We start from the raw sequence: 22,784 nt of genomic DNA on the forward strand, positions 1-22,784 counted from the left end.
ATAGGGAGAAACTGCATATTGTTGTTGTGACAAAACTGCAATAAATCGTTATTGCTAGGTTTGCTTATAATTAGAGAATATCATTAGTCTGCTCCCACACAAAGCGTCCCTGCAGGATGCATCACTGTATTCCTCTCCAAACAATATGTTCTTCTTTCTTACTATTCCAGATGCTGTTAATTGCAGCAGCATCAAGAGCACCAGACCAGACCAGACCAGACCAGCCACTGAGGCGAGCGCAGCAAGGCAAGCTAGAAGAAGGCAGCGATTCGAAGTCCAGCGGGCAGGAAAAGCCTAGCGCTGACTGGAGCCGGCTGGGCGGTCTTACCTGTGTGGAGGCGGAGCTCAGGCCGGCTGCACCTGTCTTGGGGGCGGCCTGAGCTCCGCCCTTTCTCCTTGGCCCCTCTGAAAAGCGGTCGCCGGCCGGGCTATGCGTGCGTATTTGCGCGCGCGCGCGTTGTGCCTGCAGCGGCTCCTCAGAGGGACCCCGCCACCTCGAAGGATTATGGCCTGGCTTGTCTGCAGTCTCCTGGACTCCCAGCTCGTCGCCCGCTTCCAAAGGCGCTGCGGGCTCTTCCCCGCCACCTCTGTGGCCGCAGAGGGAGGGGCTGGCGCGGCTCGGGCGGTGGGCAACGGCAGCAGCCGCCTGTCGCTCCGGCGGGATAGCCCGGCCAAGCAGCACAGCCCCCGCCCACCGCCTGGCTGCGCCACCTGCAACGGCAGTCCCGGCAGCGCTTGGGAGGTAACGAGGGTTGGGTGAGAAGGTGGCGGGAGCGGGTCTGGAGTGTGGTGGCGGTGATGGTGGTAGTAGCCTCTGCTCAGAAGCATGGCTGACTCCCGGATGTGCTTAGCCTGGAGAAATTGCCCGCTCGGCTATTCAAGCGAGACCACAGCGAATGCTTCCAGTTGCTAGAGAAACTTTCCCTTCTCCTTGGCGATTTTCGGTGGCCGTGCTTGCTTCGTCCCACCGTCAAGACATTCCATGCATCTCTCTCACGATGGAGGCGCATTGACTTTCTGTTGTGGGTGCAAAGTGGTAGGCGAGGGTAGAGGAAAGACCTGCGGAGCTCCCTTCTTCCCAAGGCAATAACTCGGGTGCAAGAAGGAGCAACTAGATGAGTTTGACAAATCTCTGCAGTCGTGCTTTGGTGGAAGCAAGGCATTGAAGCAGGCGCCCGATAGTATGCTCGGTTGCTGGAGGAAACAGAAATATAGTCTTAAGTTGTCCTGGTACTTAAAATAGACCCTGTGATATCAGCATGGAAGGCAGCCGAGCATGATGATGCTTAATTTGCAAGGGGCTGGGGCTCCAAAGGCCTTTAGGTCTGGCTGGGCTCCAGAATTACCTAGGTGCACCTCTGTCCAGAACTGCGCCTAGCAAACTCACTAGACTGTTAGCTTAAGGGTAATTCTGTGAAAATGGGGATATAGAGGTGAACATTTTAGAAATGGTGTAAACTGACCAAAGCCGGTATCACTTTGTTGAGAAGCACATGAATAATTGATCTTCAGACATGTTTAACCCATGCCTTGGCCATATTGTTGTCCAGGAAATCCAAAATGTCAGTAAACACTGCATTTTATTAGACAAAAAAAGTCATTATATTAATATATAGATAGTAAAGAGAAGTGTGTTTTATTTAAAATATATTGTGTATCCTAATGAGGCCACTTAAGTCTTTCTTTCCGATTAGCAAGTTTTTGAAAAATGAACAAGGAATGGTGGGTACCATGTACACCACAAATAATAGTGGTTCTTTTTTTAAAAAAATTTATGTATTTATATTTTATTTCTATACCACTCTTCCAAAAGTGGTTCCAGATGGTTTACATTAAAATAAAATCTACTAAAATCAATTAACAGTTAAAATCGGAAACTGTAAATACAGCATAAAACCATTAACAATTAAAACATTTAAAAGAGTTTATAAAACCCTGGAAAACCAGGCCAAACCTTTAGAGTTTAAAAACCTGGAAGGCAGGTCAAACAGATGGGTTTTAAGGCCTCTCCTGAAGGCCAATAATGAACTCAGATTGTGGATTCCTGCTGGGAGTGCATTCCGCAGCTCAGGAGCGGCTACAGAGAAGGCCCGCCTCTGAGCCGCCACCAGACGTGCCGGTGATAACTGAAGACGGATGTCTTCAGGTCAGTCTGTAATACTATTATAATTAATACTCTTTTGTTACCACAAAAGGTGCTAAAAGCTTTTTAAAAGAATAACTAGTCCATATAAAAATACAAACCATTGAAAACAAAGACAGTTTTCATGGCCTAACACCCCAGTATTTGCATTCATCATATTCTTTAAAATGTGTCTTCAAATTACATGGTTATAGAACCTCTTTTCACAGTAACAGAATCATCTTCCTGTTTGACTTGAGCTTGCTCCTTACACAATCCAGCCGGAAGTGGTCAGCCTGTCCACCAGTTGCAAGACCACAAGCAATACAGTATTCTGCATTGTCAAGCCCTACTTGACAGTGTGTTACATGGTACATTTCTAAATAGTGGAGCTGTGAATCACTAGTGATTGAAACTGACTTGCTTTGGTCCCTAACAAGTTTGAACTTGATGATGCACACGAGAGCCCTGGCCGATACATAGAGGAGAATGGGAGGGTTTACTTTGCAGCAACTTGGGGTGATCCTTCTTCAAAAACTGACTGCCTTGATAGTGACAGTGACAATGCTGTTCAAACACATTGAGGCTTTCCACACGAGCAGTGTGGAGAGCCGAATGGGGTTTGGCGGGGAGGCGAAACATCCCTGCACATGAGCATCAAATCCTCCTGGGCAGCTAGATTGGCTGTGCACATGATTACCGGCTCAGTCATGGAGCCAATAAGGACGACGGGGATTGAGGACCGTCCGGCCCCCAAAAGTCCCAGCACGCCCCGTTAGGGGTGTGCACGGAACCATCTGGCCCAGTTCGGTTTGAGGCCGGACAGGCCTCGAACAGAACCGGGCCAGTTCGGTCCAGCCCCCATTGATCGCCCCCCCCCCGGTCCAGTCCAACAGGTCCACAAACTTTTTAAAAAAATATAAATTAAAAGTAACTACCTATAGCCCCTTTGGGGGGCTTGCTGTAGCTGTGAGAGGGGGGAGGTCCGCAAGGGTTTCCTCTATCACTGTCGCAGCCTGGTAAACATAGTCTTTTTGGCACTTTTGGGCCTCTGTAAAGGCGAGCGGTAGCCAGGCCTCACAGAGGGCATTTGCGCATGTGTGGCGACAGCCAAAATGGCTGCCACTCACCTTTATGGAGGCCTGAAAGGGCCCAAAAGACTGTTTACCCAGCCATGGTGGTGATGAGGGAGGCCGGCGGGGGGAGAGAGAACCCTTGCCACCCCCCCACCCCTGCGGCTACAGCAAGCCCCCTGAAGGGGCTACAGGTAGTTACTTTTATTTTATTTTATTTTATTTTAAAGGTTTGGGGACCTGCTGGACCGGACTGGCGGTTCGGTTCTTCTGGTCCAGACGGAACTGGGTATGTGTGTGTTTGGTTCGATCATGAACTCCCGGCCCGAACCGTCGGACCACCAGAACAGTTCTGCACATCCCTATGCCCCGTGCAGTTTCAAGGCTTGCTGCAGCCTCTTGGTCAGGGGTCTACTCATGAGTTGCTGAGCCGTGGAGCTGTGTCATGGTGTCGCTGCTCCTCTAACCTCATTTTAAAGCAGGGCTGCTTGGGCAAGCTAGCCACTGTTGAACCATCGGGCTTGCCTGTGAGCCTGGTGCTTCTCATGATGAGGGAAAGCCGGGCTGGGCTCCCTGAGCCCAGTTTTTCCCCGTTGTGAGAATAGCCTCATTATATTACTTGAGTTTTTTTAAAAAAATGTCCATGTAATCGCCAATGAAAGGGTGCAGTGTCATGATGATGCATCCTGTCCCAGAGTGTTACTGGCTGGCAGCAGAGTAGTACCTGAGCCAGCTGGGGGGGACAAATATTCAGTTTGATTTTTGACAAGGTCTACAGCCCTAGAGGTGGAAAATAGGTGATAACAGTTCTGATTATCAGACCAAATGTCTGCACTGCCCAGTTAAATTTGGGCGAGTAAAAATATATGTGTAGTACTTTAATGTTTATATATGTAAAAACCTGCATAGGCAGGAATAAATGTAATCGGATGAATAAGTAAATAGTTCTGCATAGGTTTAGGAGAATTGTCAAGGGGCCTAGAAGGAGAAATGTAACAACTTAGGACAGGTACAGGAGATTGCAACGTTTTGGCAAGAAGTATAGTGATTGGCCCAGTCCCTTGACACTGGTCGTTTTCATTTCATTTCTCCAAAAGCATAACACAAGTGAGGGGGTATTTTCCTCCAGTAGAACATCCGTGGAGGGAGGGGGGAAGTGGTTTTGAAACTCCCAGATCCTGCCACTGATTTCCAGAGCCATTACTACTTTTTGATGCACCATTCTGCAAACTGTGTGAACTGAACTGCAGCACATCAATTTTCCAAATGCAGAATGTCCATTCCAAAGTTAATGTTTTAATGTTGAATTAATGTTAATAAGTACATGCATGCTTCACAGCTTATCTGCTGATAACACAGGCAGTACAGAAGCACACTTAGTGGACAGTCGCGACACTGTTGTTAGTGTGTAATCTGGAAAGTGCCAATGTACCAGAAAACAGCATGACATGAGACATCTTCTAAGAAGCTGCTTAATTTAAAAAAAAAAAGTTTTTAAAAACTCCTTTTCAAATCTTCAGCTTTATGTAGCCGTTACTAGGCTTCTGAATGACTTGCAGTACCAGATGGCACATGTTGCTTTAAACAGATAACCACTGCATTATAAGCATTCCACCTCTGGTTCCTTGTCTAAGTTGTCAGGGTGTTGCCTACTGAGTCTTGGATCCCTGCAAGCCAAGCTATTGTTTGGCTTGAGCACAATAAGGTAATAGAAGTGGTATAGCTCCTTTTCCTCTTTGCCAGAGCACAATGAACAACATGCAATCAGTAAAATGTAAATTATGCTAGTGGATGATGATTGTTATCCCTGTTTCCCAATCCCACAGCTGAAGTCTGTTGACAGTACATGCAATATGTGCTGTTGGATGGACACTATTATACCAAGCCTCTCTATTTTCTCATTCCAGTTTCTCTATATTCCCATCTTCTGGCTCTCAAGTGTCTAGAGGTATCTGGACATGAGTGTTAGGGATGTGCATGGAACTACGGCAGGGGTCTCTCTTTAAGAGTGGGGGGAGGGTGCACTTACCCGCCCTGTCACTTTCCCCCCACCAGCGTCCATGTTTATTAATGCCCATCGGGGCAGCAGATACCTCCCTGCTGCCCCATTGCTCTCATCTTCCAGATATGACTGGAAGTTGCCAATGCGCCTGCGCACGCTGGTATGGGCATGCACAATGTGCCTGTGCCGGCGCGCGCAGGAATGTTGGTGACTTCCGGTCATATCCGGAAGATGAGGGCAATGGGGCGGCGGGGAGGTACGCTGCCGCCCTGATGGGCATTAATAAACATGGATGCCAGTGGGGGGGGGAAGCGGCGAGAGGGGTAAGTGCACCCTCCCGGCAGAACCGCTGAACCGCTGGCTCTTTGAACTGGTTTGGAGGCCCATAAAGGGCTTCTGAACCAGTTCTGTGCACATCCCTTATGAGTGTATCTTTTTGTTTACAGCAGCCAATGTGCATAAGCTGCAGATACCCAAGATGTCTTTCTCTTATTCTCTGATCCCTCTCCTTTTGCTCCTATTCTTATTTTGTTAAATTTGCATCAATTTGTGGTACTCTTATACCTCCTTCCCTTACACCAGGGATTCTCAAACTTGGGTCCTCAGGTGTTATTGGACTTCAACTCCCATAATCCCTAGCCTCAGTGGCCTTTGGTTGGGGATTATGGGAGTTGAAGTCAAATAACACCTGAGGACCCAAGTTTGAGAATCACTGCCTTACACATTCTTTCTTCTGTTTTGCTCTTCACTTGCAATGTGAGCTAAACTAGTTGCTTACCTCCAGTCCTGTTCCCTTCTCTCTTGCTTTCCTGTTGGTCTTACAGTACCATATCTTCTTTGTATCATTAACCTCTCTCCTGCTGGATCCTTTTCCATCCAATTTGAGCAAGATAGTCTCTCTCTTTATGGAAAAACTCTGGCCTTTATCAGTTTTCAGGAGTAAGTATCATAGGTCTCTTTGCTTTACCACTTCCAGTTAACAAGTGTTTTATCTGCTTGCATTGTACTGAATTCTTCTAATTCTTTGCTTGAAGAGGATCAGTGTGGATTCCATCCACTGCATGCCACTGAATCTACTTTTGTGAATATTGCCTTCTCCTAGTTAATCTCATGGGCTTATGTCATTATCATGGTGCAATGCTGAGCCATGGTTTAATATTACATTTCAAGGCTTCAGATTGCATATCCTCTCCTCTCCCTCCACTTTTGTGACAACCTTAAGCCACTCCACTGTGCAGGTGTCCATGTTTTGTGTGATTGAACATGCATACATTTAAAAACTAAACCTAGGTATAGACACACACACACACACACACACACACACACACAAGTACAGGTGTAGATAGGAAGTGTACTAAAAATGTGAATAACTGTACACAGATTTTTTTGGTAAATCTAACATGACTTGTGAACATGGCTTTAGATTGCCATTACATATTAACTTGGCCAACTTTGGCTTGCACAAACCAGTTTGTGTGCATACTAGAATCTGAAGCTACAGTTTTATCATAGCTTCCAATTCTGGTTTGTAGGTAAACTATAGTTTGCATGAACCATAGCCTCTTTTCAGTTTGAATGTACTGGCAAACGATGGTTTTCCTTGATGGGAGCAGGGGAGAAATGACAATGGAGTCTGTGGTTCTCTCATACAACACCAAGCCATACTTTGGTATTGCAATGGAACTGAGCTATAGTCTGTCTTCTATTCTTATTTAGCATTTATTACATTTTTGTATCCTACTCTGCCTGCCATAAATGGGATTGTCCTGTTTTAGCCTTGCAACAACCCTTTTGAGATAGGCTAGGCGAAGAGACTGTTGGAGATGAACTTCCAGTGCATCAACCTTTTGCACCACCTGTCCTAATGACCACTAGGGGCATTGGGAGTAGAGACAGTGAGTCAGGGTCTCCCTATCTGTCCCTACTCTATGACCCCTGAACTGACTCTGCAGCACTTCCTGTGCTGAGTCACAATCCTTCCTTTCCTCCTAGAGAGCAGATGGAAACTTCTTTGTCTCTCTCCTTACCTATCCATTATGTAGTCCTTTAGATTAGATATAGGTCTTTCCTATCTAAGTGTATTTAACCAATAAATATTTAGTGTTTAGTCATACAAGGATCTCCATGTGTTTTCTCTAAATAGCTGCAATATCCAAACTATCCTCTGCTATCTACTCTGTAACTGGAGTGTGTGCTCATTCCTTAGTGCTCTGCTGTTTTACCTATTGTGGGTAAAAATCAACAACCTCTAACAGATACCAGTGAGCCTCATGGTTGAAGAGATGACTTAAACCCCAAGTCTCCCTAGTTGAAGTCTATCAGGGGCAACCTAAGGCACACTGAGGTAGTTGGGGACTTAGACTATCCCTGGCTATCACACTAGTGGTCTGACTCTTCTATAGGTTTTCATGGCTTGTTCCTTGTCACTTTTCATGGCTCTTGATAGTCTCTCATCATCATTCTCTCTTTCTTCAGTGTCTTCAAGGCTTCATTCTCTTATTTACTATAACATCTCTCCTGTTGGTGATCACATCCAGTTCTTTGGTCTTAACTGTCATGTCTAGTCTGATGGACAGATTATCTTGCTGCTCCATCCTCCTGCTTTTGAATGTGTCTGCTTCTGCCTCTCCTTTGGCCTTCTTGGGTTAAGATGTTCTTCCTGAAACTTACTTTCTTTTGTTTGATACCAGTATTTATGTATTCCCTTTTAACAAAAAAAAGTTCCAAAGATACACTAATAATTCATTCAAATATTTTAATTGCAAATAATTTATATTGCTACCTCCTGCAGTTGTGCTACATTAATTCTTGTCCTTTTGTCTGTGATTCTGCTTTACTATAGTTCAGGCCATTATAATGTCATGCTTAAATTCATCATATTTTGTTTCTTGTTAGTTGGAAACCTTTTTATTTATTTTCATTGGCCTTCCTTCCCTCAACCAATTCAATCTTAATTGCATCTTCCCTAAGAGAAGTCTGTAACCTGAATGTTAACAGTAGGAGAAATTCAGTTACTACAAAAAATCTCAAACTGTTTTATGTAAAAGCCAGACAGTACTCATTCTTTAGAGGGTATACTCTGTTTTTCAATATCATTATTCTCTAATACTATTTCTGAATTTGGGTTGGAATCTTCTAGATATGTATAATATCTAGAAAATGCCAACCAAGGAATAGAAATAGTATTACAATATTTGGTTACATATGCTGAGATTGTTTTGAATATTAATAATGAGCATATTTAAATATCTTATCATCCTTGAAGTTCTTTATGACCTTACTCTTTCCTGATTTCCCTTTCTTTTTAAAATAATTCTTATTGTGTGTGATACAAGCATGCTGCATACTAGGCCATATGTTTTCCATCCCCTCTCCCTGAATATGCTCCCTGCTGCTGTCTCTATTAATCAGTATATTGGTTTAGACCTGCTCAAGACAACTCTAAGAAGCAAACTGCTCCTGGTAATGGCGGTGATAGGGATACATTTAATTTCTCCTTTGGAATACTGGGCCCTCTCATATGAATGACACTAAAGAACAGGACCTGATCAAAAGCAACATGGGCAATATTAACTGTGTTCTTGCATGAATTGCAAATGGCCATAAGAAAAGGAAGCAAGTCAAATGTGACTTTTGAATCAAAAGCACTTCACAGCCAGCATTAAGTCATAAACCTGACTGTAAACTCAAACTTATCAGAGAACTTCTGTAATGTTTGTTTCCTAATCTTGCTTTCCTCTTATGTCCTTTCTCCTTTCCTCATGATGTTTTTAGGGTTTTCATTTGAAGTCATTACTGTACAGCACTTGGTTGTTGAGATGCATCATCATTGTTGTTAAACCTCCAGAATGACAGTAGGTGTAAGCAGCTGCTACACTCGTATCTCTGGAGTGTCTCCCATGCCTGAAGCAGGAGATGGAGTCTAACTGTAACATCAAAAGGGGTATGCCCTTTTGACCAGCTACAAGGCAAGTTTTATTCAAGCCCAGCTCATTTCTGGTATTGGACCTGACCTGCCTTGACACACACTAGGCTATACATCTGTTTAGTCAGACTCTCATCCGATCTTGCAAGTTCAGATAAGTCATCTTTAATTTAGCTGAAAGTACAACTGGAACAGTAAATGCAGAGAATTAAGTACTCGGCTATAGGAAGATGGCACATGCAAGGTTCAACAGTATTATTATTATTTCTTGTTTACACAGTCAGACAGGTGTTATTGACTGGTTTGTTTTATGCAGACATAGAGTCCTTCCCAAGGACCTGGGATGGCTGAATTTTATTGTCAGTTATAGATATCGTCGCAGAATATAGGCTGTTCCCAGTAAAGCTGCTTTTTGTAATTGGCTGATGGTGATTTCTGTGGCCCCTATGGTGTTGAGGTGCTCTTCAAGGTCTTTTGGAATTGCACCTTAGGGTGCCAATTTTCACTGGGATTCTTTTGGTCTTTTTCTGCCACAGCCTTTCAATTTCAATTTGTAGATCTTTGTATTTGGTGATTTTTTCTATTTCTTTTTCTTCTATTCTGCTATCCCCTGGTATTGCTATGTCGATTATTTTGATTTGTTTTTCTTTCTTCTCGACTACAGTTATATCTGGTGTATTGTGTGGCAGGTGTTTGTCTGTTTGTAGTCGGAAGTCCCATAATATTTTTACATCTTCATTTTCTTCAACTTTTTCAATTTTATGGTCCCACCAATGTTTGGCTACAGGTAGCTTGTATTTTTTGCAGATGTTCCAGTGTATCATCCCTGCTACCTTGTCATGCCTTTGTTTGTAATCAGTCTGTGCGATCTTTGTACAACAGCCGATTAGGTGGTCCACTGTTTCATCTGCTTCTTTACAAAGGCGGCACTTGCTGTTTGTTGCGGATTTTTCGATTTCTGCTCTTATTGCATTTGTTCTTAGTGCCTGGGCGAGGGAGGGAGGTGCGCAGGGGGGAGGGAGACAGGGAGAGCGAGGGAGCTGTGGGAGGACCAGCCAAACGAATTCTCCCAACTAAACCCAAAAAGGAAGTGAACTACTGTACAGATGCTATGTGCGGGTTTAGCTAGTTATTTTTTTTTTTTTACATTTCTATCCCGCTCTTCCTCCAAGGAGCCCAGAGCGGTGTACTACATACTTAGGTTTCTCCTCACAACAATAACACTGTGAAGTAGGTTAGGCTGAGAGAGAAGTGACTGGCCCAGAGTCACCCAGCTAGTTTCATGGGTGAATGGGGATTTGAACTCTGGTCTCCCCGGTCCTAGTCCAGCACTCTAACCACTACACCACCCTGGCTCTTATTGAATGTATTGAAAGTGAGGCCTTCAAGCTGCTGTTCTTGGTGGTAGAGGACAGGTAAAATAGATTTCTTGCTACTAGCTTGGGACAAACTGCATGTGATGCTTAAATATGTCAGTGTGTGGTTAGGCTTAAGCTTCCTCATGAGGAGCAGCCACATGGGACTGCAATCCAGATCAGAACCACAGTGCTGAAACAGCACAACTAAATTCTCTATCTTTGTGCTATTTTTCTGCTGAAATTGCTCCCCAAAATGTGGCTATTTAGCCATGAAAGTGCCCTTATATCAAACACTGGAGGCTTTTCAACAGGGGGAAAAATGCATCGAGATAAAGTTTCTCCTAATATGCATTGTGTTCCTGATCCAAAGTGCAGCCTGCAAGTGCACATTGATGTATTTACTGTCTCCTGTAGTTGGTTCCTTTGCAAGGACAGAAATTCTACCTAGGCAATCATAGCCTGATAACAAAAAGTAAGTCAAGATGAATTGCTTACAGATTCACAGAGGGGAAATTAAGGCAGCATTAAATGCAGAAACTTCAGGGCAATGTACCAAGTGACATAAGCCTAGTTGGACCAAAATAAAACTAGGCTGGAGGAAAACAGAGTTTGGGCAATGGACTGTGCGGAGTTCAGCCCCTCACACCTGCATGTCCCTCTTGATGTCAAAATTAGAACCCACCCATCACTTGATTTGTGGGCCGAGAAAACGCATGAGCAATGCCTGCCAGCTTCCATGTCTGGATCCACAGAAAGGCACTTCTCAACTTAAAATTTGGCAAGAAGGTAACCTTTAAGTATGTGACAATCTCTTGTGATGCTTGCTTTTGTTGCTATGTTAGCTTCATAGATAAGATACTGTCTTGTATGTCAAAGAATCTAGCTGTCACTTATAAAGTAGGCAAAGTCTTAAGATTTAAAATAGCACTTACATTTATATACCGCTCTATAGCCGGAGCTTTCTAAGCGGTTTACAATGATTTATAGCATATTGCCCCCAACATTCTGGGTACTCATTTTACCGACCTCGGAAGGATGGAAGGCTGAGTCAACCTTGAGCCCCTGGTCAGGATCGAACTTGTAACCTTCTGTGAGCCACCAGGGGCTCACTTAAATAGTCTGCAGGATACCTCACAAAATCCTGTCTGTCTTGTCCTTTTCATTATTCAGTTATTGCATAGCAGAGTTAACTTTTTCCATGGCCCTATACCACAATATCTAATCAACTTTCAATCTTCACTTAGAACTGCATTGCTGTTGGCGGTTTACATTGGTTTGGCACAGGTTCTCTTATAGTTAATTACATTTTTTAAAAGCCCTTGACTAAGTAGAGGCGGAGGTGGCCATTATGCTTAGAATGGGATTGATCAACACGAACACCAACTCTCTAATCCTAAATCTGCAAATACCTGCCTTCGGCAAACCATTTTCTGCAAAAGGAGATGATGGCTTCATATAAGTGGAGAAAGTTTATTAAAGTTTTACAGTCCTTTGAAGGGGGATTTTCAGCTTTCATTTATGGCCTTAAGTAATGTTTAATCATGACTCCCAGTTGGATATGTGAAACGAGATAGACCAAATATAGATAGTCATGTGCCAGTGAAAGAGAAGGATTTGCAGCCCCCCCCCCGCTTTTTGCTCAAAACAGATGTGTGTTTAGAGATGTACAAGCATGTAGTTTAAAAACAACTAGTTGCTTCCACATGCTGTCCATTTTTGTTCTTCCAGAATGCAGATGGGCAGTATCTAAAATACAAGTATTTTAAATACATATTTACTTTTGTATGTTGTATCTAAAATACATTTACTCAGATATTTTGTATTTTTAAAATACGTTGCCAAAACCAAAATGCATATCAGCCAACCATTGCTTTCCTTTCCTTGTGCTTTCTTTTCCAAGCATCCTCGTTTGTGTGCTCTGTTCCTCCCTCTCTGCCCCCCTTGAAGTTTGAATAGTTTTATTCTGCTGCTGCCTGGTCGGTCAGCCAAGTTTGAAAATCAAAGGGTGAGAGAGAGAGAGACTGTCCCTGTGAGTAAAATGGGAAGTAAAGGTGGCATGGGAGTTCATGGGAGGGGGGCAAGAGGGAACAGCTTCCCCTCCCCCCCGCCCCGCCACTTGATTTTTAGATGCAAGAGAACTCCCTACCTCACAGTTCGCTTGCTTTAAACGTCTCTGTCCCTCTAGCTGCAACTAGAAACATCCTGTGCTGAAGTTCTTCTGATCCAGTCTCTCTGTAAATTTGCAACTTGACTAAGGCATTGTTTTTCAGAGTAGTTTACAAATATCTCCCTGTCTGTATCCCATATGGTTTACTGTGGCTGCCTAATGGTAGCAATGTCCATTTCTTTCCTCTCTGTGGAACAAAGCATCAGCATTCTCTGTTGGAAGTTTGCCTTTAGGAACATAGGAAATTGCCATATACTGAGTCAGACCGTTGGTCTATCTAGCTCAGTATTGTCTTCACAGACTGGCAGCGGCTTCTCCAAGGTTGCAGGCAGGAATCTCTCTCAGCCCTTTGACAAAGTGAACCACAATTACCTGTGGACATTGTTGAAAGCTAAAGGTATACCACCCCTCTTTGTCACTTGGATACAGCTGCTCTATGCGAATGCAAAGGTGAAACCTCAGATTAATGGATGGCGGGGCGACCCGATCACTTTGCATTCGGGCGTCCGCCAAGGATGCCCACTGAGCCCATTACTTTATGTTTTTGCCCTGGATCCAATCCTAATCAGGATTCAGAGAGAACCCCATCTGCGGGGACTCTTGGTCTCTATCCCTCCACCTTGTGAGATCTTCCCGGGAGGGAGGAGGAGGGAGAGTGATGGGATAGCTGAACCACCTGTCCACTCAGAACTGCATTCTGAGTTTAGGGTAAAATTTGTAGCTCATGCTGATGATGTTACATTACTGTTATCGGATGAAAATGAAATCTCTGGAATACTAAACCTGGGAATATGGAAAGATCTTGGGCTCAGAATTAAATGCTGACAAAAGTGTATTTGTTAAAATGGACCCCGGACGCCAGCAACTCTCGTGCCTACCTGTCTCTGAATGTAAAAGCGAAGGGGCCCCAGAGTCCAAGCTGAAGTGGGTAGATAAAGTAAACATTTTGGGGATTGAATATGGGATTAAGGAAAAAGTCTGAGGGGAAAACTGGACAGATTGGGCAGAAAAAGTAATGCTTAAAATCACCATGTGGAAAAAATGGAGCCTTGTCATGTACCAGAAAGCAGTTTACATCCGGACTTACCTGATACCCCTGGTGCATAACCTGGCGGTAGTCTACCCTCCTCTGCTCAATCTCCTTCTGAGAGTTGAAAGCCAGATCTTCCGTCTAGTATGGCACACAGTGTCTTTCCCTTTGGCCCGTGCGGTAGCATTTAAAGAGGTTGAGCAGGGAGGCCTAGCCCTACCTGCCCTGCAACCCTATTTTGTAACTGAATTCATGTCCTACAATTTTGGAAACTGGATCTTCGCGAATGTCCATAATATGTCCAGCTTCCTGCAAAAAACCTGGGTCTCAGTTTTTGCTCTGCATTGGTGAAAGTCAGCATGGGCATAGCATGGTGGGGGAAAGGATCTTTCAACGGTAATATCACACAAGTAGATTTGTTATTCACACTTAAAAAATGGAAGGTTGAACCAGATCTTTTTAAAGGATCCTCCTCAGTTAAGCAGCTAAGGAAAACAGTTTATGGAGAGATTCTAGAAGTGGGGTTTTTAAAACCTGATTTAGAACGTAAACGCTACAAACACCACACTTCACAGTACTTGTTGCAACCCAATCACCCTATCGCTCTCTTTAAGGAGAAAAAAGTCCCTTTCCATTTATGGGAAACGAGGTGGCGTTTATCCCACCAAGTACTACCGCTTAATGCGGCTAAGCCATGGCTCCCAGAGGACCAGCAAGAGTGTCCTAAAATCACCTGCAAACAGAAATCTAGTGAGCTAGGCAAAACATTCAGGGAAACCCATTCACATTTCTTAAAAGAGTGTGTGGTAGTCATAAGAGTGTGGCAGGGAGTAAGCAAGTTGTTAGAGTGGCCTGATTTGGAAAAACAGACTTGGGAAGAACTAACCTCGGGTTTGAGCGATAGAACCTCTTTTTGAGGTCCCAGAAAGAAACCTCCAAGGAAATGGGACGGAACAGGTGCCCTCATACTAGGGAATTGGAACGTTCCCCTTCTCGTAATCAGGTTAGTAAACCTGTATGTCATTTATGCAATGCTCCTACATAGGAATAGGGAGGGAAGACGTGACCAAGAGGTTCAAGTGGATGAGACAGTAAATCTCTTCTGGAAAAATTTGTATGATTATGTGCAAAAAGACAAGTGTATCTCTTTTAAACAGCAATGGGACAAATTATGGAAATGGACGTTGGATGTAAACCCCCCCCCCCCGCCGATTACCTGTTGTGCCTTGTAATCCCCCATCCCCGAGTTACAGTACTGCCTGCATATACTTTATAACCCTGTGGGTTTCCAAATCCTTGTGTGTAAATCTTTGTAGATATATGATGTACAAACAACCACTTTGTATGTAATTGTGCGTTGGCAACGTACTGAATGCTTTGGTAGTTTGTTGGTTCAATAAAAAACTTGTCCTATTTTTTTAAAAAAAATCTTGTCCTATCTTGGAGAAGCCAGGGAGGGAACTTGGAACCTTCTGCTCTTCCCAGAGCAGCTTCATCCCCTGAAGGGAATATCTTGCAGTGCTCACACCTCAAGTCTCCCATTTAGAGAACCTTGTGTTCAGATGCTGGCAGGCATTGCAGAGTGCGTAGCTGGCTTTCTAGGTTACCTGGCTGTGGTGGAAGTGGGGCATATTGAGGTGAGAACATGACTGCCAAGAGTGGGTGGGGAGGAAGGCTGCTTTTAACTTGCCTCCCCACTCCTGATGACCAAGCCCCAGGTCTTCACATGCCTCTCCCACACACCCAGATGAGCAGCGCTCCATGGGGGAGTGTGAAGTGATATGCGGCCTCCATGTTCTGGCCTCCACATATCCCACAATGCACCAAGCATGGTGCATTGGGGGATACCCCCATCTCTGTGTCTCCTTGGGCAGGGTGTGCTCACACCCCTTCTCTGTTGACATACTTTGTGTATATTTTGCCCCCCTCCCACCAGAAAAAAAGCCTGCAGGCGTCTATGGAGGGTGTGAGAATGGAAAAACATAGCAAAAATAAACAGGGTATTGTTTTGGAGTTATTGGTCTGATGGAGTGTTTAAAAAGCTAGAAATACTTCAGTTTTTGTAGGACAAAACCAAGCACACTAGTATCTTGGGATGGGTATCCCATTGTCCAATGGCTATTTTTTTTTAGATGTAATACAAGTCTAACATCAAGTGGTCCCATGGAACAGTTATTTTCCTTTTCTGGGAAGATTCACAGCCCCAGAAGGCACAACTTGAGTGATTAATCTTTGAAAAACTTGTATTGCTTAAAGGAAATGGAAACAAGTTTGGATAAGTCACAAACATCTCAAAATTGTTTCTTTTTTTCAGGCATCGCATTTTGTATTTTAAAATACTATTTTGTATTTTTATCAATTGTTTACCAAGTTTACTAAAATACATTTGCTCAGGTATTTTGTATCTAAAATACTTTTTTAGAAGTGTTTTGCCCATCTCTGCCAGAATGGCCAATTCAAAACTAATCTACCCTCATAACCAGAGCCCCTGGTGGCGCAGTGGTAAAACTGCTGCCCTGTAACCAGAAGGTTACAAGTTCGATCCTGACCAGGGGCTCAAGGTTGACTCAGCCTTCCATCCTTCCGAGGTCGGTAAAATGAGTACCCAGAATGTTGGGGGCAATATGCTAAAAAATCACTGTAAACCACTTAGAGAGCTTTGGCTATAAAGCGGTATATAAATGTAAGTGCTATATTGCTATTGCTATTGCTATAACTGAGTGACTCCGTTTTCCTTAAATTGCTCTACTTCAGATTGCAAGTAGGGCAACATATCAAAATGCTCTTTAAAAAAATAAATTCATGCACATGTGAAACTAGCTTGTTGAGGAAGAGTTCTAGGCTGATTTTTGTCCTAAAGAGGGATAGGAGATTGAGAAAAGCAAGATACTGAGGGCACAATTGCAAGCAGTTCCCGTGAGAAGAGAAAACAGGAAATTTCTTAAGAAACCAGTGTGGATGCACAGAGAACAATCTGAATTGCTGAGAAGGAAAAAGGACATGCATAGGAAATGGAAAGGGTCAGAGAGCCAAGGAAGAATGCCCAGAACCTGTAGGGAAGGTGCCAGGAAAGCAAAGGCTCAGAATGAGCTGAGGCTTGTGAGGGATGCCAAAAACAACATAGGAAGTTGCCATAGACCATTGGGCTGTCTAGCTCAGTATTGTCTACATAGACTGGCAGCAACTTCTCCAAGATTGTAGGCAGGACTCTCTCAGCCCTATCTTGAAGAAGCCAGAGAAGGAACTTGAAACCTTCTGCTCTTCCCAGAGCAGCTCCATCCCTGAGGGGGAATATCTTACAGTGCTCACATGTGGTCTCCCATTCAAATGCAACTAGGGCAGACCCTGCTTAGCTAATGGGACAAGTTATGCTTGCTACCACAAGACCAGCTCTCCTCTCAAACAAAAATGAGTGTTACAGATATATCCAAAACAAGAGGAAGTTCAAAGAAATGGTAGGTTTGTTGCTTGGAGAAGATAATGAGATCATTCACACAATCATAAACTGTATTCTACCCGGGTTTGGGAGCTCTGTGTGCTCCCAGTTTTTGGTTGTGTGGAAGCCAGGTAGCAGGAAAACCTGGGTAGAAGTGATTGTGTGGATGCAATGTAGGAGGAAAAACCTTGCTTCCACACAATTGCTTCTATCCTGTTTTCCTGTTACCTGAAAATCTGGAGCACACAGAGCTCCCAAACCTGGGTAGATCACAGTTTTTGGTTGTTTGAATGACCTCAATGAAATGTAAACTGGTGGCAGAGGGCAGAGCTGCTTAATGCCTGTTTTGCATCCGTCTTCTCCCACAAGGAAAATGTGGCCCAGCCAGGAAACAGATGTACAAATGAAGAAAGGAATTGAGCCTCAGGATAGGTACAGTATTCCTTCTAAGGCATGCACATGTGCGTGTGCTCACATGTTTTTTGATGTCCTCGGTTAACTTTAGATCCCACTCAGGTGAATCAGGAAGGTCACACTCTGAATGCATGTGTGCACACATTGTCTTGATACTGCCTCACAGAACAAAACTCATTCTGCACACAGATGAAACAGAGAGAACACTGGATGGGTAAAGAGATAAAGGAACACTTGGTTGTTCTTAATGAGTTAACTTAAGTTAGTCTTAAGTCTCCCAGTCCAAAAGAATTATATCCCCAGTTACTGAAGCAGCATTGCAGGTGTGATCATGGAACCACTGTCTGTAAACTTGGAGAGCTGCTGGAAAATGGGAGAGGTGCCGAAAGACTCATCCCTGCCTTCAGAAAGGAGGAGCTGGGAAACTATATATCTTTCAACTTAATGTTGACAGCTTGCTAGATCCTAGAACAGATTATTTAGAAGTCTGCCTGTGAGGACTTGGAAAAGAAACATGATTAATAGGATCCAGCATGGACTTGTCAAGAACATATAATGCCAGATCAAGCTCAACTCCTTTTTCAATAATTATTAGTTTACTGGATCTTGGCTCAGTCTCCCATAATATCCTTGACAACTTGGTAAAACGTGAGCTAGATGGACTACTGCAACGCTCTCTATGTGGGGCTGTCCTTGAAGACTGTTTGGAAGCTTCAGCTGATCGAGAATGCTGCTGCAAGGATGCTCATGGGTACAAGTTGCTTCATGAGTGTCACACCCATCCTGTGCCAGCTTCACTGGTTACCAGTCCACTTCTGGGCTAGATTCAAGGTGCTGGTCGTGGCCTTTAAAGCTCTACACAGATTGGGGCTGGGGTGCCTCTCAGACTGCATTTGCCCATATGAACCTGCCAGGGCCCTCCGCTCAGCATCTCAAACCCAGCTTATGGCATCACCACTAACGGAGATCCAGTTGGTGGGGACTAGAAGCAGGGCAACCGCTAAGAATCTAATGTAGCCGTAGGCTTCACTAACGAACGTAGTGTCCAGATCTCAAGAAATAATAGTTCCACTTGGTTCTATGCTGGTCAGACCTAACTTGGAATACAATGTCCAGTTTTAGGATCCACATCTTAAGGCCTTGAGTATGTTTAGCCTGGAGAAGGGAAGACAAAGGGAAGATATGATTGCCATCTTGAAATATTTGAAGGACTGTCACTTAGAAAAAGGAGCAAATTTGTTTTCCCTAACTGTAGGAGCTGTTCATCAGGGCACTTTCCAGATTAGACACTACAATGGTGTTACAACATATCTGCTAAGTGTGCTTCCGTACTTCCTGTGTTGTGACACCGCAGTCCCTACACTGTCAGCAGGGTGCCTTTCACATTTCAGATGCCTTGTTCCGGATTTTATCGCTGCGATTTGTTGGTTGCAAAAAGCCCTGTTAGAAGCCCTGCAGCCTCGGGAGAGACCACCTGCTTCCCAGAGTGAGAGACTGGTGTGGGCTGGCTGTTGCTGCTGCTGCAGCTGCATTATTGAACATCTCCCTGCAGGAGAGGGAGAAGGCGAGTCCACCTGCCAGTCCCCTGCCTGAATTGTGGCCTTTGGCAGTGGCTGCTCTGCAGGATCGGGGCCAGGAGTGAGTCAGCAGTTCCTGCTTGTCAGCTGACCAGAGGGGCTCTCTCTGGCCTTATATAGGAACGCTGCCTGTGGCAGCAGGCCCGCCACTGGCGGGGTCGCCACCGAAGGGGGTTGCCCCTTGGGGGGAGCCACTTCAGGGGACAGTGAGGGCGAGGGCCAGGCCTCTTGGCCCAGGTATTTGTAGGTGGGAGGCATTTAATAAAGGGGCTTCTGTTTTAATTAGTTCTGGGTGAGGATCTTTTAGAATGTGTCTGGGCTTACCTGGAGATGGGGAGACGGGGCGTGTCCACTGACTGTGGGGCAGCCATTCCGGTGGTGGTGGGGAACAGAAGAAGTAATGTTGGCAGGTCAGCAGGCCGTTACAGGGGAAGGGAACATAGAAATTTACTAGCTGTTTCCCCTTCCAGCTGTCCTGCCAGTTCTTTGACCTTGGGGAGCAGTGCCAACCACCCTTGGAACCTTACCTTGCTCCTCTGTAATGCCAGTTCGGTCCAGAACAAATCAGAAACCATCCATGATTTGATTCTGGATGAAGGTGCCGACCTGGTATGTATTACAGAGACCTCGTTGGGGGAGGCTAGGGGCCCAGTGTGGTCCCAGCTTCTCCCTCCAGGGTACTCTGTTGAGGAGCGGGTGAGGGACCGGGGGCAGGGAGGTGGAGTGGCTGTGGTCTATAAGAATAATATTTCCCTTACCAGGATCCCTGTTGGAGTGTCAGACCATATCGAATGTGTGTACCTAAGTTTGGGGACCAGGGATAGACTGGGACTTCTGTTGGTGTACCGATCGCCCCGCTGCTCAACAGAGTCCCTAACTGAGCTGACGGACTTGGTCTCGGACTTGGTGTTGGAGTCGCCCAGGCTTGTGGTGCTGGGGGACTTCAATGTTCATTTCGGGACCAATTTGTCCAGAGCGGCTCAGGAGTTCATAGCAGCCATGACGACTATGGGCCTATCTCAGGTGGTCTCGGGACCGATGCACATTGCAGGTCACATGCTTTATTTGGTCTTTCACTCTGATCAGGGCAGTGTTTCATGAATGGGGACTCCTGTGATTTCCCCATTGTCATGGGTGGACCACTATCTGTTTAAGGTTGGACTCACAGTCACACCCCACCTTCGCAGGGGCGAGGGACCTATTAGGATGGTCTGCCCGAGAAGGTTATTGGATCCAATAGGATTTCAAGAACCCTTGGAGGGATTCAGTGTTGGCTCTGCCGGCGATCCTGTTGATGTCCTGGTCTACTCACCGGGGCGGTAGACATGATTGCTCCTAAGCGTCCTCTCCGACCCGCTTCAAAACTGGCCCCTTGGTATACGGAAGAACTACGGGGGCTGAAGCGGCGAGGTAGATGACTGGAGCACAGGTGGAGAAAGACTCGGCTTGAATCCAACAGATTGCAACATAGAGCTCATTTGAAGACCTATGCTCAGGCGATACGTGTAGCAAAGAAGTGTTTCTTTTCTGCCCATACTGCATCCGCAAGTTCACGTCCGGCGGAGTTGTTCAGGGTAGTGAGAGGGCTAGTATGTGCCCCCCCTCCCTTGAATCAGAATTTGGAACCACCGATTACCCGCTGTGATGTGTTTAATGAATTCTTTGTGGAAAAAATCTCTCGTATTCGGGCCGACTTGGCTTTCGTCTCCACACTTACTTCAGTATCTGATGTGGAGGTATCCAGTGACTCCTCTTATGTGGTTAGGTTGGATCAGTTCCAGTTTGTGACTTCTGAGGATGTGGACAAGCTGATTGGAATGGTGCGGTCCACCACCTGTCCTCTTGACCCTCGCCTGACATGGCTTATACTATCTGGCAGGGGAGTTGTTGTAGAAGGCCTGGTAGAGATCATAAATGCATCTCTGAGGGAAGGTAGGATGCCTCCTAGTCTTAAGGAGGCAATTATTAGACCGCTTCTAAAGAAGTCTACCTTGGATCCCTCAGAGCTGAGTAACTACAGGCCTGTCTCCAACCTTCTGTGGCTGGGCAAGGTAATTGAGAGGGTGGTGGCCTCCCAGCTCCAGACAGTCTTGAATGAAATGGATTATCTAGACCCATTTCAAACTGGCTTCTGGGCTGGCTATGGGATGGAGACTGCCTTGGTTGGCCTGATGGATGATCTCCAATTGGCAATTGACAGAGGAAGTGTGACTCTGTTGGTCTTTTTGGACCTCTCGGCGGCTCGTCAGCATCATCAGGAGAGGGCATAACCTCCCTAAATGCCTGCCTGGAGGCGGTAATGGGCTGGATGAGGGATAACAAACTGGAACTCAGGAGACGATTTTGATCTGCCTGTTCTGGATGGGGTCACACTTCCCCAGAAAGAACAGGTACGCAGTTTAGGGATGCTTCTGGATCCAAATCTCTCCTTGGTGTCCCAGGTTGAAGCAGTGGCCAGAAGTGCCTTCTATCAGCTTCGGCTGATATGCCAGCTGCATCCGTTTCTTGAGATAGACGACCTCAAAACAGTGGTACATCTGCTAGTAACCTCCAGACTGGATTACTACAATGCGCTCTATGTGGGGCTGCCCTTGTACATAGTCTGGAAACTACAGTTGGTCCATAATGCGGCAGCCAGGCTGGTCTCTGGGTCATCTAGGAGAGACCATATTACTCCCGTATTGAAGGAGTTACACCGGCTGCCGATATGTTTCTGGGCAAAATACAAGGTGCTGGTCATAACCTATAAAGCCCTAAACAGCTTGGGCCCTGGGTATTTAAGAGAACGACTTCTTCATTATGAACCCTACCGCCCATTGAGATCATCAGGAGAGGTCCGTCTGTATTTGCCACCGGCTCGTCTGGTGACTACTCAGGGACGGGCCTTCTCCGTTGCTGCCCCGAGGCTTTGGAATGCACTCCCTAGTGAAATAAGAGCCTCCCCATCTCTGACAACTTTTTAAAAGTCTTTAAAGACACATCTATTCACCTAGGCTTTTAACTGATATTGTTTTGATTGTTTTAGTGGTGTTTTTAGAATATTGTTTTAAAATTTTAAACTGTTTTAAATTTTTGCTTTTAAATTTTCTGTGTTTGTTTTTAATTAATATTTTACTGTTTTTATTTGTTGTGAACCGCCCTGAGACCTTGGGTTAGGGCAGTATAAAAATGAATAAAATAAAATAAAAAGCTCTATTTTTTCCATTGTAGGGAAATTTTCCCATTGTCACATTGGTGGACTGTCCTTTGGAGGTTTTCAATGGCTGGGCAATCATCTGTCAGGGATGCCTGAGCAGTTTCCTGCACAAAGTTGGGGGCTGGATTTGGAAACTTCCAACCTTAATATTCTAGTTTTCTCCCCCCACCCGCGCCCCACAATCAGAAGTGATACAGGCCAAGAAATACTGCATCATGTGTGGTTATTCTGCATGTGTAGGTTGGCTTGGACTCTTATTACTAAGGTGATAAAGCTCTTGCACAAGCACTTCACACATGTGAAACCGGAATAATAACCTGGACTGTGCTAATTATTAGGTATTAGTTCACCTCAGTTATAATGCTTTCTTTTCCTTTGTGTGTGGTTTTTTTAACTAGCCTGTACCTTTCCCTCAGACTAGTGGAAATAATCCACAATTATAACACATGCGACTACTTCGCATTTTCAGTGCCATTACCTTTTT

At 45.0% G+C, this 22,784-nt stretch overlaps 1 protein-coding gene across 3 annotated transcripts in view; it reads left to right on the forward strand.

Annotated features, from left to right (window-relative positions):
• The first annotated feature begins 417 nt into the window (after positions 1-417).
• SGPP2 (sphingosine-1-phosphate phosphatase 2) overlaps positions 418-22,784 on the forward strand; it is a 56,927-nt gene continuing 34,560 nt past the window's right edge. Inside the window, exon 1 of one of the 3 annotated variants that reach the window (XM_053308682.1) lies at positions 418-742. In XM_053308682.1, coding sequence (XP_053164657.1) covers positions 431-742 — 312 coding nt within the window. In that variant the 5' untranslated portion in view covers positions 418-430. Of the gene's footprint in view, positions 743-3,255; positions 3,390-22,784 lie in introns of those variants that run through there. The other 2 variants (XM_053308681.1, XM_053308683.1) reach the window with 2 other exon arrangements.

The sequence above is a fragment of the Hemicordylus capensis genome, chromosome 3, assembly GCF_027244095.1.
Source record: "Hemicordylus capensis ecotype Gifberg chromosome 3, rHemCap1.1.pri, whole genome shotgun sequence".
Lineage (NCBI taxonomy): Eukaryota > Metazoa > Chordata > Lepidosauria > Squamata > Cordylidae > Hemicordylus > Hemicordylus capensis.